The sequence below is a fragment of the Pseudonaja textilis genome, chromosome 2 (genome assembly GCF_049901715.1).
Source record: "Pseudonaja textilis isolate UNSWEBS1 chromosome 2, rPseTex1.2, whole genome shotgun sequence".
In the NCBI taxonomy this organism is placed as follows: Eukaryota; Metazoa; Chordata; class Lepidosauria; order Squamata; family Elapidae; genus Pseudonaja; species Pseudonaja textilis.
In genome coordinates this window covers 248,279,209-248,296,891 of record NC_141991.1, presented here as the reverse complement: position 1 = coordinate 248,296,891, position 17,683 = coordinate 248,279,209, and the positions used below count along the sequence as shown (strand labels likewise).

At 42.7% G+C, this 17,683-nt stretch overlaps 1 protein-coding gene across 1 annotated transcript in view; it reads right to left on the bottom strand.

The window, feature by feature from the left end:
* LOXHD1 (lipoxygenase homology PLAT domains 1) overlaps positions 1–17,197 on the bottom strand; it is a 198,413-nt gene extending 181,216 nt beyond the window's left edge. Inside the window, exons 1-4 of the mRNA XM_026713916.2 lie at positions 17,192–17,197; positions 16,351–16,471; positions 8,612–8,726; positions 3,916–3,996 (exon numbers count right to left, since the gene is read on the bottom strand). Of these exons, the coding sequence (XP_026569701.2) occupies positions 3,916–3,996; positions 8,612–8,726; positions 16,351–16,471; positions 17,192–17,197 (323 nt within the window). The remainder of the gene's footprint in view (positions 1–3,915; positions 3,997–8,611; positions 8,727–16,350; positions 16,472–17,191) is intronic.
* Between the last annotated feature and the right edge of the window lie 486 nt (positions 17,198–17,683).

Genomic DNA, 17,683 nt, shown 5'->3' with positions numbered 1-17,683 from the left:
GTCAAGGCTCTGAAGTAACGATTTACCTCATGAATTTAACACAACAAAGACTTTTATGCAAACCTCTTTCTACAAAAGCAATGAGCTCATTTCATATTTCGATGTTTTTGAAGTGACAAGCACTTTGAACATCTATGTATTTTTTAAAGAGGGAGGGGGGGGATTTTGTGAGAAATCTGGAATCTATACTAAAAATTTGCAGCGGAGAGATAAAAAGCTTCAGTTCTTAAATTTCTGACTTAGTTTTCATTACATGAAAACCATGAGAAGACTAAGAATCTACAGGGTGATATCAAGTTCCTTTTGTCTAAGCTCCAAAGTATGGATATGGTCTAGATATTAATACATAGAATACTTTTCTTTTTTTTTGAACCCACATATTTTAAAATGTGATATGTAATTTAATATACGTATAACTTCTTGAATTTCTTATACTTTACAAAATTGACCATACATCTCCACCTTATGTGTATCATATTATTCTGTGTTCTTTCCATACATTTTTCTGATGCTATCCCTGTATTTTATGTCGTATACTCAATCAGAATAGAGCTGGAAGGGACTTTGCAGGTCTTCTAATCCAGGGGTCGCCAACCTTTTGGACCTCAGGGACCACCAAACTCATAATTTTAAATCCCATGGACCAGAGACCCTGGAAAAATCCCCAAAAAAGTCTGCAGGAAAATTCCCCACCCCATTTTCCTACCGATCGATCATTCTTTATTTGGGATCGCAGGATACTGTCTCCAGATCTGTTCTCAGGGGGAGAGACTTTTGGCTTCATGCAAGGAAAGCAGCAGAATCAGCGGAAGTCTTTCTTTCTCTCCCTCAAACTCCGTCAGAAATGATCTTGGTGAGACTTATCGTGCTGGCGTAGCCTCTTGGAGCAGGAGGCCTTGCAGGGTCCCAAAGACTCGTTTCTGGCGGAGTTTGGGGCAGAGAAAGAAAGACTTTTGCTGCTTTCCTTGCGTGCAGCCAAAAGCAGAAGGAAAAAGAGGCAGAAAGAAGCAGTCTGGTAGCCAGGTGAGGCACGTGGGGCAAGTTCCCCCTCTCCATCCTTTCCACCCTCCCCTCACTACCTCACGTTGTTTGCAATGCAAACAATGCAAGCCTCTGTGTTCCCATGGGCCATGTGGGCAGTGCAGCCTTGTGTTCCCACACAGCCTGGATTATTTGCTTTGGGGGTACTTTGGGGGTGACATTTCTCTGCGGACTGCCAACATTTTCTCATGGACCACCAGTGGTCCCCAGCCCACGGGTTGGTGACCATTGTTGTAATTTAACCCCCTGCTCAAGCAGAAGACCCCATAGATCAGGGCTGTCAAACTTCTGGGCCGTGGACCGTATGCGTCACGTGCTGGCCACGCCCACACCTGGTTTAGTGAAGGGGGGGAAAGTCCCGCTATGTCACGTGACGTTACCATGACAACGTGAGTTTGATATCCCTGCTATAGATCAAAGGAATATTACAAAGCTTTCAGAAGGAACATAAGATCTAGGAAATGACCAGACTGAGCCTGAGGGAGAGGTCAAATGTGTCTTCAGGCCCTTCACAACCATAAGAGATCTAAGTCCAACCGACCTTGAATTCTGTCGAGTCTTATTTACTGCCCATTTGCTTTGACCATTAGTAGTTCCAGTCGGGGGTGGGCTTCAAAAATTTTAGCAACAGGTTCTCTGCCCGATTGCTGGGTGGGTGTGGCCTTGGTGGGCGTGGCCTAGTCAGCCTCTGCACCAGGGCAGGAGGGGCATTTTTGCTCTCCCCATGCTCCGGAGACTTGCCTGGAGCCTCCAGGAGGGCGAAAATTGCCTCCCCGGGCTCCAGAGGCTCTCTGGAGGCCAGAAACGGGCCCATTTCCAGCCTTCCCAAACTTCTGGGAGGCCCATTTTTCACCCTTCCTGACCCTCCGTGTGTGCTCTGCACTTACCTGCATCCAAAACGGGCCAGGTGGAGACTCCTGGGCAGGGCGGGGTGGGCGGGGCCAGCCAAGAGTCGGATTGGGGGTTTTCTGAACTGTGCAAAAATCTTAGCTGGAGGATTTCTCGAACCTCTACAAACCCCCAGCAGGTAAAGAGTGTTACCATGCAATAAACCTGTATTCATTTGAACCGCCCTGATTTAACGTGACTGACCATATGCTTCAAAGGTTAATTTGTGTTGTTTTGAAAATTATGTGAACCTTTTAAAAACTAAGTTGTGTTGACTTCTTTTGTCCTTGTTTATTTATTTATTAAATTTACTTGCCACCCATTTCGCTCTGGGGCGACCCTACAATAGTAAAATGGTGAAAATAATAATAATGATAAAATATAAGCATAGCTATAGCAAAGCAATGAAATAATTAAAACAAAACAAAGAAAACAGAATACTATATTTTAAAATATCGGTTGGGGGGGGACAGGAAGCGCAAGGGGTGAGGTCACCTAATTATTTTTATTTATTAGAAAATTTATATTGCCACCTATTCACACATGGCAACTCAAGGTGGCTTACAGGGGTATAAAAACATCATATATAAAACAAATAAAAATAATAAAGGAAATTAATGCAATAATATAATAGCCCGCCACCTGCCACCTCGGCAATAACATATCACACGAGCCATTTAATGGGCTCTGTCCCACTCTGGGTTCTCCAGGCCCACTGGCAGAACCAGGTCTTTAGCGCCTTCCGGAAGAAAAAAACATGAATTACGCCGTCTTCGGTCCGATCTAAGTATAGTATATAAAATCATACATTGTGATGTCCTACCTGTCAATGAATACTTCAGCTTCAACCATAACAACACAAGAGCACACAATAGATACAAACTCAAAGTAAACCACACCAAACTTGATTGCAGGAAATACGACTTCAGCAACAGAGTGGTCAATGTCTGGAATACTCTACCTGACTCTGTGGTTTCTTCCCTAAACCCCCAAAACTTTAACCTTAATCTTTTCTTATTGGTTCTATGAGAGAGCGCTTCCTGTGTGTGCCCGCACAGCATTCAAAGGCCTCGCTGTCAGCATTGGTACGGCAATTCACTCTGCCGCGTGAATCAGCTGAGCTAAAAGACAAGGGAATATATATAGGACAGGAAACAGCGGCGGCAGGAGGGCGGGGCCAGCCAGAGGTGGCATTTGCCGATTCTCCAAACTACTCTAAATTTTCACTACCAGAACTGGTCCAAACCGGCTGAATACCACCTCTGGGTGGGACCCAGAAGAAAGGCCTTCTCCATGGTGGCTTCCTCTCTCTGGGACATCATCCCCCCAGAGATTAGAATGGCTCCCACTCTAGCACTCGTTATTTTTATTTTATTTGGTTTATCAATTGCTTACAAGACAATAGGTATAAGTATAAACATAGGTATGAATACATGGATACATATAAGAAAAATAAAAAGAAACAATTGGACAGGGATGATAGGCACGTTGGTGCGCTTATGCACGCCCCCTACAGACCTCTTAGGAAAGGGGTGAGGTCACATCCACTACCTAAGCCACGCCCACAGAACCGGTTGTTAAAATTTTTGAATCCCACCCCTGGAATCCCACCAGTTGTTCCACCAGGTGTATCTCCCTCAGGGATGGGACCTGAAACATTCCTTGCCTCCCCGCTCAGGTGGGTCAGGTAGATGTGACTGGCAAGAGACGTTCCCTCAGATAATCTGGTCACAAGCCATGAAGGGCTTTAAAGGTGAGGACCAGCACCTTGAATTGCACCTGGAAGCAAATAGGCAGCCAATGCAGCTCCCGCGGGAAAGGTGATACATGTGCACACCGGGGTCTGCAAAAACCCATGTGGGCCGCTGCATTTTGCACCAAGTGGAGCTTCTGGATGCTCTTCAAGAGCAACCCCGTGTAGAGCATAATTAGTCAAGTAGCCGCCCTTTAGGGTTCTTTAGGCTGGCTTTAATCTCACGATTATACCTTATTTTCCGGATGGCTCCAACATTGTTGGTTTTCACTCGAAACACATCTGTTTTGCTTCTTTCAAAGGCAGAACTGCTCCTGAAACGGATGGGACATCACAGTGAAATATAATCAGTACGTTCTACATATGGGATAGTAAGTTAACAGTGGAAACCTCTAGATCAGGGCTCTCCTGGCAACTTTAAGACTTGTGGACTTCAACTCCCAGAATTCCTCAACCAATTCAGAATTCTATTCTATTCTATTCTATTCTATTCTATTCTACCCTACTCTATTCTACTCTACTCTAGTCTATCCTATCTTATCCTACTCTACTCTATTCCATCCTACTCTATTCTATTCTCTGTCCTATCCTATCCTATTCTTATCCTACTCTACTCTACTCTACTCTACTCTACTCTACTCTACTCTACTCTACACTATCCTACTGTATTCTCTATTCTACTATATCCTATCCTATCCTACTCTATCCTATCCTATTCTATTCTATTCTATCCTATCCTATTCTATCCTATCCTATCCTATCCTTTCCTACTCTATTCTATTCTATTCTATTCTATTCTATTCTATTCTATCCTATCCTACTCTACTCTACTCTACCCTATTCTATCCTACTCTACTCTATTCTATTCTATTCTATTCTATTCTATTCTATTCTATTCTATTCTATTCTATTCTATTCTATATTCTATCCTATCCTATCCTACTCTACTCTACTCTACTCTATCCTATCCTATCTTACTCTACTCTACTCTACTCTACTCTATTCTATTCTATCCTATCCTATCCTATCCTATCCTATCCTATCCTATCCTATCTTACTCTACTCTACTCTATTCTATTCTATCCTATCCTATTTAACTCTACTCTACTCTACTCTACTCTACTCTCTACCTCTACCTCTACCTCTACCTCTACCTCTACTCTTACTCTATTCTACTGTACTCCACTCTTCGTTTTCTATTCAGTTTGTTCTCTTCCATTCAATTCCATTCCATTCCATTCTATTTGTAACACGGTTGTTAAGTGAATCTGCCTTCCCCATTGACTTTGTTTGCCAGAAGGTCGCAAAAGGGGATCACGTGACCCCGGACAACCATCATAAGTATGAACCAGTTCCCAAGCATCTGAATTTGGATCCCATGACCACGGGGATCTGCAACAGTCGTAAGTGGGGAAAACGGTCATAAGTCACATTTTTCAGTATCGTTGTAAAGTCGAATCGCCACTAAACAAATGGTGGAAAGTCGAGGACTACCTGTAATAAGAAGTCCCATGGTCTTCAGCTGATCTCTTGGAGAGAAGCTTGTTTATAAATTCAGAGCTATTTACATTTGAGATTGTTTGTTTGTTTATATATCGAACTTTTTAACTGCCCATCTGTCTCATACAGGGAATTCCATCTCAAATACAGTTCCGGAGAATGAAAGCATTTGATGATATTCTGTTTATTAGTGTTTGCATGACCTCTATAGATCATCATCTTCTTTTAACATCCCCAACTGAATGAAGCAAGCAGAGTGTTTTAATGGCCGGATGCCCTTCCTGTCACCAATGCAGAGTTTTATTCAGCAGATATATTCTCATTTTGCCCCGAGAGAGAAATATGTGCCTCTATCTAGGATCGAACTCTCAGCCTCCTGATTGTGAAGCGAGAGCTCTGCCTCTAGGCCATCGCACCACTCCTCATGACCTCTGTAAGATGCCATACGCTAAATTAATAAAATAAAAAGTTTTTGAGGCTTTTAAAGAATATTTCTCAACCGCAAAGAAATACTGGGTAAGTATTCATATTTGAATACAAAAGATTCTTAAAGCGAATATAAAAATTAAAGCAGAGACATTTCTTTTAGGTTTTAATGGACCAAGAATTTGAAAAAGAAAGCTGGAACCTTTTTGTTATGTGTGTTGAAAACAGCCAGAGTGCTTTATGCACTAAAATGGAAATATAACTTTAACTCCCACAGAAGATGAATACTGTGCTGACCCAAACCTTGTTCCAAGGAAACAAACATGAAACAGAGGTAACAACAAAACCTTTTAATGATTCTTGACGAATTCCGTTAATTCACGGTTAAAAGGCTGTTTCAAACTAATTGTCTCTGATAAGAACGAGCCTTGCCAAGGTTGTGTAAGGCTGCCAAGAGCACTAGATAAAGTTACTAAGAAATATTTCAAACACAAAGAGTCTCCAAACACCAACCAAGATATTCCGAACCTCCACAAGGCTTGAGTGCAAAAACTTCTTTGCTTCCTGCAAAGAACTCCGGTTTCTCAGCTGGCTTTTGTCTCCTCAGGGAGGGGCCATTACCTTGCAGCCTTACTCCTGAGTCGCCCGTGCTGCTGCAGCTGCTCTTTCCTTCGAGCAGCCCTGGGCGCACACGCACGCTGGGCACAGGCTCCTCAGGGACCTGCTGCCAGCCTCCACAATCTCCGAAGGCAGCCTTCCACTCCCTAATAGTCCTGGCTCCATCCCCGCATCACACGCACGCCCCTCGTAGCCGTCCACACCTGCTGCCAGCAAACCCCAACAATGACTGGAAATACTGATGGAATTTTTACTTAGCAATTTAAGTGAGGTGGCTAAATTAACCAATCTAATCAAAGAAAAGAACAAAATTTACTTAACAAGTGTCTCGCTTTGCAACAGAAATGTTGAGATCGATTGTGGTCATAAGTCAAGGGCTACCTATATAGAAAGAAAGAAGTATATACAGTATAATGTCTAGAATTTCCCAAGGTGCAGCCGCATTGAAAGGAACACAAGCAAGGAGGCTGTGAAAAATATTTCATGGTTTTTTACTGTTTTTTTGTTTTTTTTTGCTTTATGCAGGTAGTCCTCGGCTTACTACCACAATTGAGCCCATAATTTCCATTGCTAAGTGAAACATTTGTTAAGGGACTTTTGCCCTATTTTACGTCTTTACTCGCCACTGTTGTGAGTGAACCACTGTAGTTGTTAAGTTAGCAACACAGTCGTTAAGCGAATTTAGCTTCCCTCTTGATTTTGCTTGTCAGAAGATCGCAAAAGCTGATCGCATGGCCCTGGGACACTGCAACCGTCATAAATACGAGTCAGTTACCAAGCGTCCCAAATTTGGATCATGTGACCCTGGGGACGCTAAGTGTGGAAAAACGGTCAACGGTCACTTTCTTTCAGTGCTGTTGCAACTTTGAATGGTCACTAAATGAACTGTTGTAAGTCAAGGACAACCTGTAGTCATTTCCCCGTTAAGAAAGCCCTTTGATGCTCTGTGGATAGTTTGCATTTTACTCTCATCCCTCTAGCTGGCATAATAAATGGTGAGGCTCAGTGGGAAACAGATGTGCCTAGCACATCTGGAGGGAAACAGATGGCCAGTATCTGTGGTAATATAAACATTTACTCCTTCACGCAAGTCATTTGCCAGCCGAGTTCACCATATGCGGTTGTGATAACTACCTCGGCATTCTCCACCCTACGAGTCAGTGGTGGGATTCAAAATTTTTACTACCGGTTCTGTGGTAGGTGTGGCTTGGTGGGCATGGCAAGGGAAGGATACTGTAAAATCCCCATTCCCTCCCCACCCCACTAACCTGCTTTCCAGCTCTGTACTCCTGTGCAGGGCAACCAAAGAAGACCCAGCCAATCAGCTAGGACTCGGGAGGCGGAGAAGAGATGGGGGCGGGGCCAGTCAGAGGTGGTATTGGCTGGTTCTCTGAACTACTCAAAATTTCCGCTACCGGTTCTCCAGAATTGGTCAGAACCTGCTGAAGACCACCATCTTATTTCATAATTTTTACGATTCACTTCTTAGCCTATTTCCTTTAACTTTAAATAACTCTCATATCTTCATATTCGTCATACTTTATACTTTTATCTGTCAGGTTTGCAAATTCATCGCATATTCTTATTCCATCTCAATTCAAACATTTCAAAAAAGTTTCTCCCACAATGACCAATAAGTCTGTGCCACCCCTATAGCTTATATATCATTTAATTAATTTCCCTTTAAATCCTAATAATCATTTAACTTTTAATTATCACCTAAAAATTAATAACGATAATCTCCTAGCAACTATATAACTTATATACCCCAAAAGGTATATTTTTAAGGGGGGGAAACCCATTGGTTTAATTAAGCAATTTTAAAAATTTACCAGGTTGCAAAAGGTTAGCCTTTTGTCTTGTCCAGGGGTCACTCTGTATGACTGTAACTTTGTCGCTTGTATCCTTACAATTTATATTGACTGTTTCCTAGCATGATTCGATTGCTTATTGTACCTTATGACTTTAAGTGTTGTACCTGGTGATTCTTGACTCTTGATGAATGCATCATTTCTTTTTATGTATACAGAGAGTATTGGCACCAGGACAAATTCCTTGTGTGTCCAATCACACCTGGTCAATAAAAAGAATTCTATTCTATTAGTTTCTACCCATTGCTTCTTGTCCTGCCTTCATGTGCTTTGGAGAATAGCTTGACTCCCTCTTCTCTGGGGCAGCCCCTGAGATATTGGAAGGCTGCTATCATGTCACCCCTAGTCCTTCTTTTCAATAAACTAGACATACCCATTTCCTGCAACTGTTCTTTGTATGTTTTAGCTTCCAGCCCCCTTATCATCTTTGTAGCCTCTTCTCTGCACTCTTTCTAGAGTATCAGCCTCTTTTGGATAATGCTCTACAGAATTTGTGTATTTTGGCAGTACTTACTTGCTGGTCAGATGGGCTTTTGGTGTGATGCCAAATTCACCGAAGAGGGTAACGAAGACGTTGGCATCGGTCCCTGCCCCTCTGATGTCTCCAGTGACTGTTACCACTTCATAGACTAGTAAAGGAAAGGGGTAGAAACAAAAAAAAGTCAGAATTGAGGAGGCGTATGGATTTATAGCTGATCCTAAAATCAGGGTAGAAAAACTAGAATTCTGAGTAAATGCAGAGTTTGAAAGCTCTTTTTTTCCTACTTTAACACACCTGATTGAGTTACCTGAATTCTGCCAATGACATTGGGAGATAAGCAAAGAAAGGCTACAGAGAATTGGGTAGACTAAAACACAAGATTTCTAAAGAGAATTGGAGAAGCTGGGACTGTTTAATTGAGGGGAAGGGGAAGGTGTTATGTCTTTGGAACTGGTTGGAGTCCCCAACCAGGTCCGCTGTTTGAGCGGGAGCACCAGCCGCCCCATTGGCTGGCTCCGCTTTGACAGTCGGCTATAAAAGCCGGCTGTCGAGCAGAGCCAGCCCGTTGCCGCCAGCTAACCTGCTAGTTAGAAGGCAGACGCGCAACCCTTTATTCCTGTAATAAAGCCTGTTCGTTGTTCACTCTGGCTCTTGCCTCTTCCTTCCATCGCTCTACAACACTGGCGACGAGGGTGGGATTTGGTCGAAGGCTAGCCAGATGTGCTGTTCAAAAGAGCTGTGGTCACTGAAGAGCGAAGCCACGGGCGCTGTAGCCACAGCCGCCAACGCTCACAAAGAGCGCGAAATTTCAAAAAAGCCTCCGTAGCTTTTTTGAGCTGTAATCACTGAAAGCGCCACGGGTGCTGTAGCCGCAGCCGCCGGTGCTCACAAAGAGCGCGAATTTCAAAAAGCCCCGTAGCCCAGAGAGACAGAGCAAACCGTCAGCGCTCTTCTAAGAGCGCGAATTTTGAAATACGACTGAAGAGGACGAACCCTGCATCTCCAAAATGAATGCTAATCCAGCATTCCCACCATTCAAGCCAACCGAGGAAACGTGGGAATCATACAAAAATAGTTTCAGCTATTTCCTTGATGCCATCGGTTTAGCAGACGCTGCTGAACACAGGAAGAAATCCTACTTCCTCAGCTATTGTGGGGCTGCAGTTTTTGACACCGCTACAGCACTAGTCGCCTCGCGCTATCAGAAGCGTGCACGTGGGATGAACTCCAAGAAATCCTCTCCAACCACTACTCGCCAAAACCAACTCAGAAGGCGATGGAGAAGTGCAACCGATGCCGTACCCAGCCCAACCTTCCAGCACCAAAGACTCCCTGCCGGTACCAGTCTGCTCAGACGGAAACTCTCTGCAGGACCCGGTCTACCCCGTCGACCAGAAGAGTTTGCTGGAAGACCCGAGCTTCCAACTAGAGACACCGAGCCAACAGCCAAGCGAACCTGTTTGCCAGCCAGACCTAGCGACCCACCAAGGTCAGCCTGAACAGGGGGACTTACCGAACTCGCAGAACACCGCACCTGACCAAGCCCATGCCCCAACAACCTCCAAGGCGATTCCCGGGGGCAAGGACTTGACGCCAACCAGCAGTTTACCCGGGTTGCGACGTTCGTGTCGCCAGCGCAGACAACCGACTTACCTAAAGGACTACGCATGTTCCCAGCTGGGGAAAGGAGTGTTATGTCTTTGGAACTGGTTGGAGTCCCCAACCAGGTCCGCTGCTTGAGCGGGAGCACCAGCCGCTCCCATTGGTTGGCTCCGTTTGACAGCCGGCTATAAAAGGCGGCTGTCGAGCAGTGCCAGCCCGTTGCCGCCAGCTAACCTGCTAGTTAGAAGGCAGACGCGGCAACCCTTTATTCCCTGTAATAAAGCCTGTTCGTTGTTCACTCTGGCTCTTGCCTCTTCCTTCCATCGCTCTACAACAGAAGGGAAGGGGATAAATGGGTGAAGAAGGGAAGGGAAGACATGGATGAAAAAGGGAAAGGAAGGGAAGGGGATAAATGGGTGAAGAAGGGAAGGGAAAGGAAGGGAAGACATGGATGAAGAAGAGAAGGGAAGGGGATAAATGGATGAAGGGAAGGGAAGGGAAGGAGAGTTGTTAACTGAGTTTTACCCCAAACAGTCATAAGTCAGCCCCCCTGTAATTTTGAATGATCACTAAAAGAATGGTTCTAAGTCAAGGGCTACCTGTACGGTAACTATATTTATGTTCTGCATCCATTTAGTCATACAATCCTCAGAGTCATACTTCACTAATGATCACACCTAACCAATGGTCAACGGTACGGATAGTCCTCAACTTCAAACAGTTCATTTATTTATTTATTCAAAATACGACTTCAGCAACAGAGTGGTCAGCAACGCCTGGAACCCCCTACCCGTTGTTACGATCTCAACCCCTCACAGCTTCAACCTCAAACTGTCTACCGTGGACCTCACCCCATTCCTAAGAAGTCCTTAAAGGGGGTGTGCATAAGCGCTCCAGCGTGCCTACCGTCCCTGTCCTACTGTTCTCATTTATTTGTACTCATCATTTATGATGTATGTTTATACTTATATGTTTATATGTTATGTTCATACTTCTACTTGCTTTCTCCTACCTGCCTGACAAACTAAACTAAACTAAATAAAATAAAATAAATAAATGGTAACTTTCAAAATTCAGATGCTTGGCAACTATCTCATGTTTATGACGGTTGCAATGTCCCGGGATTGTTCTGACCCAAGCCTTGTTCAAATTAAACAAACACAAACTGGGTATAAAAGCAAACCTTTTTTTAATGCAGCGCTGGGAATTCAGTGCATTCCCAGCCAAGAGACATTTAAAGCTAATTTTCCGATATCAAAAGCAAGCCCTTTCAAGGTTGCACAAGGCTGCCAAGAATAGAAGACTAATTACTGATTAAATATCTACCAAGCCATGCCTACTAAGCCACATAACTGGTGGTAAAAAAATTTGAATCCCATCACTGGACCACCTGTATGTGATATAAGGTTTTCAAATTTAGTCAAACGTCTCAATATTACCTTTTATTTTTGTAATAGCCATACTGCTTATTTGAAGACATGGAAACCAACTAAATATACAGGGGCATTGTATTGTAAGAGACTCAATAAATTTTATCTTTGTCCTGTTATCAATCTGGTCTTATAATCTAAACCAATTATTATATCCCCACTGAGCAAATTTTCTAAAGCCTTCATCTTGGTAGAAATATTTACTATGCCCGGAAGCCCAAAAATACTGGACTAAAATGTGGAGTTGGATACAAGAAACAGTGGAAGATCGGACAGAGTTTAAACCAGAATTGTTCTTGTTGGGCATAATTAAAGGGAAATATAGGAAAAAGATTAAATATATTTTATCACATATATTGACAGCAAGGATAGCATTTGCGCAATGTTGGAAACAAAATAATATGCCCCTAGAGGAATTAGTAATTCAAAAATTTTTAGATTGTGCTGAAATAGATAAACTGATGTTAAAATTAAAAGATAAAGGAGAATCAAAAATTTGGGACAATTGGTATAAATGGTTGAACAATAGCTATAAAGATAACAGAGATAAGAAAATTATAGATAAACATATATGAATGTATATAAATATAGATATTTATATGAGATGTTTGTATAATAATGATGACGCAGTACTGTTAATATTAAGGTTGAGATGTGCAAAAGGTGAAAAAGAACAATAAAAATTATTTACAAAAAAAGAGAGAAATATTTACTAATAAAGCAAATGGGAAAAAGTCTGGAATTACTCTTTTCCTGTGTTTATTCCAAACCTTCAGTCGGTTACTTAATAATGCAAGATAACTTGCAGATAGTTTATGTGTACCAACTCTCTTCTGTGCAAACCCTCTGCTCCTTCCCTGGAAGTAATAGTATATGTTCACTTATTTATTCATGGTTAATTGAACCATACATTATTTCATTAACCTAAATTCCTGGTTTTACAGGGGAGATTAAGCCATAAACTAACCATATGGAGCAGTTCAGCAACGCGCTGGGCTAAAACATTAGAAAGTTCATAACTCAGTGCCTTACGTTATGCAAATACAGTCATTAGCCTAACATTCCGAAGGTGATAACAATTCTTTTAGCACTTAAGAACAACGTGTTATTAGCTTTAATGGAGTAGTCCCCAGTTTACAACTATTACTACTGGTTGGTTTTTATATTATATTGTAAGGTAAAAGTAAAAATGTTATTTAACCGGAGTTGAATCCTGGTGAGTGCAAAGACCTACTGTAACCATGCGTTTATCTTAGGAAAAATACCCTAAGTGATTTATCTCTGCCTTCCTGCAGAATTTTTTTTTTTCAACTTCGAGCTTTAAACACAGCTAATCCTAGACCAGTGGAGGCTAACCTTTTTGGGCTCCTGTGCCAAAAATTGCTTGCACGCTTGCACGCTCGCACTTGTGTGCCAGCACCCAGAAGGCAATGCGTGCGCGCGCCCCACCCCTACACATGCGTGCGTAATCCCCACCCACCAACCCCTGCCGCCCCCTTACCTGCACTGCACCTCACAGTTGATTTTCAGCCAGTTTGAGGCCTTTTTCGGCCTCCCAAAGGCTTGAGGAAGGCTTTTTCAGGCTTCTGCAGGATTTGCAGGCTGAAAACTAACCCCGTTTCGTCACTTTCTGTTTTTCTGAAAACACCGGAAGTGACAAAATGGGGTTAGTTTTCGGCCTGCAAAACCTGCAGAAGCCTGCAGAAGCCTTCCTCAAGCAAAAGGCCTCAAACTGGCCCAAAATCAGGTATGAAGCACACGCATGCCCAGTGAGGTAAGTTTACCTGCAGTTCGCGTGCCAGCACAAATGGCTTTGCGCGCCACCTGTGGAACATGTGCCATAGGTTCACCATCATGGTCCTAGACTTACAACCATTTATTTAGTGACTGTTCAAAGTTACAGCAGCACTGAAATAAGTGACTTATGACCTCTTTTCACACATACAACCATTGAAGCATCCTCATAAAAATGGGGCATAATTCGCTTAACAATTGTCTTGTTTAGCAAAAGAAGTGTTGGGCTCAATTGTGATCGTAAGCCAAGGACTACCTGTACCAGTGAAGAGAGAGAATAGTGGAAATTGGGGCTTAAATGAATTTATTTATTTGATTGATTCAGTGTTGTGATTCTTTGAGTGGTACGGTGGCCTAGAGGTGAAGCTCCCGCCTCACAATCAGGAAGCTGTGAGTTCAATCCTAGGTAGCGGCAGAATAATTCTCTGGGCACACTGAGAATATATCTGCTGAATATAACTCCACATGGGCAACAGGAAAGGCATCCAGCCATTAAACACTCTGCTGGCTCCATTCAGTCACCCAGACCCTACCCTGCAAGGGATTATGGGATCATTAAAAGGAGATGATGATTGCTGTGACTCTTTGTGGTGTTCAGAAATAAAATATCCGTTAAGGACCAACCTGTATGAAGAATGAAATCAACAACTGTAGAAACACAAAAGAAAAAAAAATGACATATAATATTTCTGTGGCAGAACAATCTGCCCTCAAGTTTCTCAGACTCTCTAAAAGGTGGCTTTTCTTACTTCCACCATTCATGGGTCTCACAAAATCGTTCACCCAACAGTCCAGCAGTTGCTTTCTCTGCCTCAGCCTCTGTGTCTCTTCTTTCTCCTATTTCCACCCATTTTCCTTAGTATCTGTTACCAATTGAAACAGATGTGCCAACACTGGAGTTTTTTTTTAAAGACTAGACAGCCATTTGTCTGAAATGGTATAAGGCCATGATGGCGAACCTATGGCATGCATGCCATAGGTGGCATGCGGGGCCATTTGTGCTGGCACACAAGCTGCAGGCAAACTTAACTCACTGCGCATGCATGCACCTCACAGCTGATTTTCAGCGGGTTTGAGGCCTTTTTTGCCTCCCAAAAGCTTGAGGAAGGCTTCTGCTGGCTTTGCAGGCCGAAAACTAGACCTGTTTCATCACTTCCTGTTTTTCTGAAAATACCGAAAGTGACGAAGCAGGGCTAGTTTTCGGCCTGCAAAGCTTGCAGAAGCCTGCAGAAGCCTTCCTCAAGCCTCTGGGAGTCCAAAAAGGGCCTCAAACCAGCCGAAAATCAGCTGTGAGGTGCAACACAGGTAATGGGGCAGCAGGGGGTGGGTAGAGATTGTGCATGCATGCGTAGGGTGTATAGGGGGCACACATTGCTTTCTGGGGGCTGGTACGCGTGCGCACAATTTTTGGCACAGGAGCCCCAAAAGATTAGTCACCACTGGTATAAGGTCTCCTGCTTGAGCAGGGGGTTGGACTAGAAGGCCTCCGAGGTCCCTTCCAACTCTGTTATTCTATCTATCATTCTGCTAACACTCAGACTCCACGTTTCGTCTTAATTTGCCTTTTTCATCTTAAGGGACTTTCAAAATTCTCTTAGGGTTTTGTTTTTTTTAAATACTTTCTTTCAATTCCAAATATTTCAGAAAAGCATACTGAAAAGCATTCCAAACATTTCAGAAAAGCAACCTCAATTTTTATTCCACCCACAAAACAACCTTATGAAGTTGGTCAGGGAGAAAAACCAGGAATGGTTTAATGCAGGGTTCTCCAAACTTGGCAACTTTAAGAGTGGTGGACTCTTCCACTCCCAGAATTCCTCAGCCAGCATGACAGTCCACCAGACTTAAAATTGCCAGCCTTGGAGACGCCCTGATCTAAATCCAGAGAGTTAATTTTAAAAACAAAGAGGATTCAACAGAAGTCTTCCCTTAAGAGGCAGCCAGACCGATTCCACCTTCTGCTGTCTGAATGACATATTCATTAAACCATTCATCAATCTTTTCTTCACCCTTAAAGGACTCTTTAAATAACTTCTATGGCCATGGGCCCCCCAAGATTTAAATCATAAAGAATGTTCTTTCTGCGCCAACTCAGAAAGCTCAAACTGCCCAAGGAGCTGCTGATCCAGTTCTACAGAGGAATTACTCAAGCTATCATCTGCACCCCTACAACTGTCTGGTTTGGTTCTGCAACCCAACAGGACAGACACAGACTTCAGAGGGTAATTAGGACTGCAGAAAAAACAATTGCTACCCACCTGCCTTCCATGGAGGACCTGTATACTGCACGAGTCAAAAAGAGGGCTGTGAAAATACTCACAGACCCCTCACATCCTGGACATAAACTGTTTCAATTACTACCCTCAAAACGACATTATAGAGCGCTGCACGTCAGAACAACTAGACACAAGGACAGCCATCACTCTGATGGCTGTCCTTGCGCCATCACTCTGCAAAACAATTAACTACCACAACACTGTCCAATTATTTACTCAGTTTGCATTACTATTAATCCTCTCATCATTCCTATCACGCATCCCCTCCCACTTGTGACTGACTTTGTTGCTTGTATCCTTATGATTTATATGGACTGTTTCCTAGTAAGATTTGATTGCTTATTTGTACCCAATGACAATCATTAAGTGTCGTACCTGATGATTCTTGACTCTTGACGAATGTCTCTTTTCTTTTATGTGCACTGAGAGCATTTGCACCAAGACAAATTCCTGGTGTCACAGTTGGCCAATAAAGAATTCATTCATTCATTCAAAACATTTTTTTAACTCGAGATTTAAATCATAACCTTTTTTTAAAGCCTTCGCAGAGCCCCTATGATGACATCACAGCCCTCCAGGAGTCTGCTGACCACAGGTTGAAAACCACTGGATTAAAACCATAAGAAGCAACAGCTGAAAAGAAACATTTCAATAATTTTCTCCGTCTCACCTTTTTTCTTGTTGTACTCATCTTCGGTTTCATGAGAAGATTCCGAGTGATAATTAAGGAGCTCTTGTTTATACAACTCTGCAAAGTTCTCCTCATCCTTTCTCTTCTTCTTATCTTTACTCTGGGATTTTTTACCTTTCTTCTTTTTCTTCTTCTTTTTTTTCTTTCTCTTGTGGCCATCATCATCTTCATCTTCACTGCTGCCAGTGCATTCTTTCTTTCTTTTCTTCTTCTTCTTTTTCTTCTTCCTCTCCTCACTGCTGTCTTCCGATGAGTCTTCACTTCTCCTCTCTGCCGAGTCCCTTTTTCTCACGTTCTTCTTTCTTTCACAGCTCTTGTCCTCCTCTTCCTCCAAGTCCTCCTCCTCCTCCTCTTCCTCCTCCTCTGAAGACAAACCCATTCTTGTCATCCGCTATTCATCTAATCTTCTTTTTTCCTTCCATGTCATTACTTGCTTCTCCAAGGTAGGCCTTTTTTTTTTCTTTTTAAGTTTGTTGGATTTCGCTTCTTGATTTGATTCTCCTCTTCTAAATATCTTTCACTCCTCTACTGTTTCTTGAACTTTCCTAATGGCATCCAACTCTTCCTTCTGCCTCTGCCTTATGTGACAATTTCCTTTCTCCCAATCCCATAAATTGTTGACGTCTTGAAAGTGTCTGTCTTCTTCATTCCCTTTACACCGTCCGCCTTCCAGTGGTATGATCAGAATGCCTTTTTCGTTCACATCTTCTGTTTCCTCTTTGACTTGTGTTGTTTTTCAGTCCCATTACTTATTCATGGGACTTCGCTGTGGAGTACTTCCTTCCTCTGTGTGAGTGTGAGTGTGCTTGCAAGCACCTACGATCATAGAGGGAGTCAAGCTATTCCCCAAAGCACCCGATGGCAGGACAAGAAGTAATGGATGGAAAAATAATCAAGGAGAGAAACAATGTAGAACTAAGGAGAAATTTTCTGACAGTCAGAACAATTAATCAGTGGAACGACTTGCCCCCAGAAGTTGTGAATGCTCCAACACTGGAAGTTTTTAAGAAGAGATTGGATAACCATTTGTCTGAAATGGTATAAGGTTTCCTGCCTAAGCAGGGGGTTGGACTAGAAGACCTCCAAAGTCCCTTCCAACACTGTTATTTTATTCTATTCATTCTCATTCTATTCATTCTTATTCTATTCTATCATATTCTATTCATTCCTATTTTACTTTATTCTATTCTATTCTATTCATTCCTATTCTACTCTATTCTATTCTATTCATTCTTATTCTATTCTATTCATTCCTTTTCTACTCTATTCTATTCTTTCTTATTCTTATTCTATTCTAGTCATTCTTATTCTA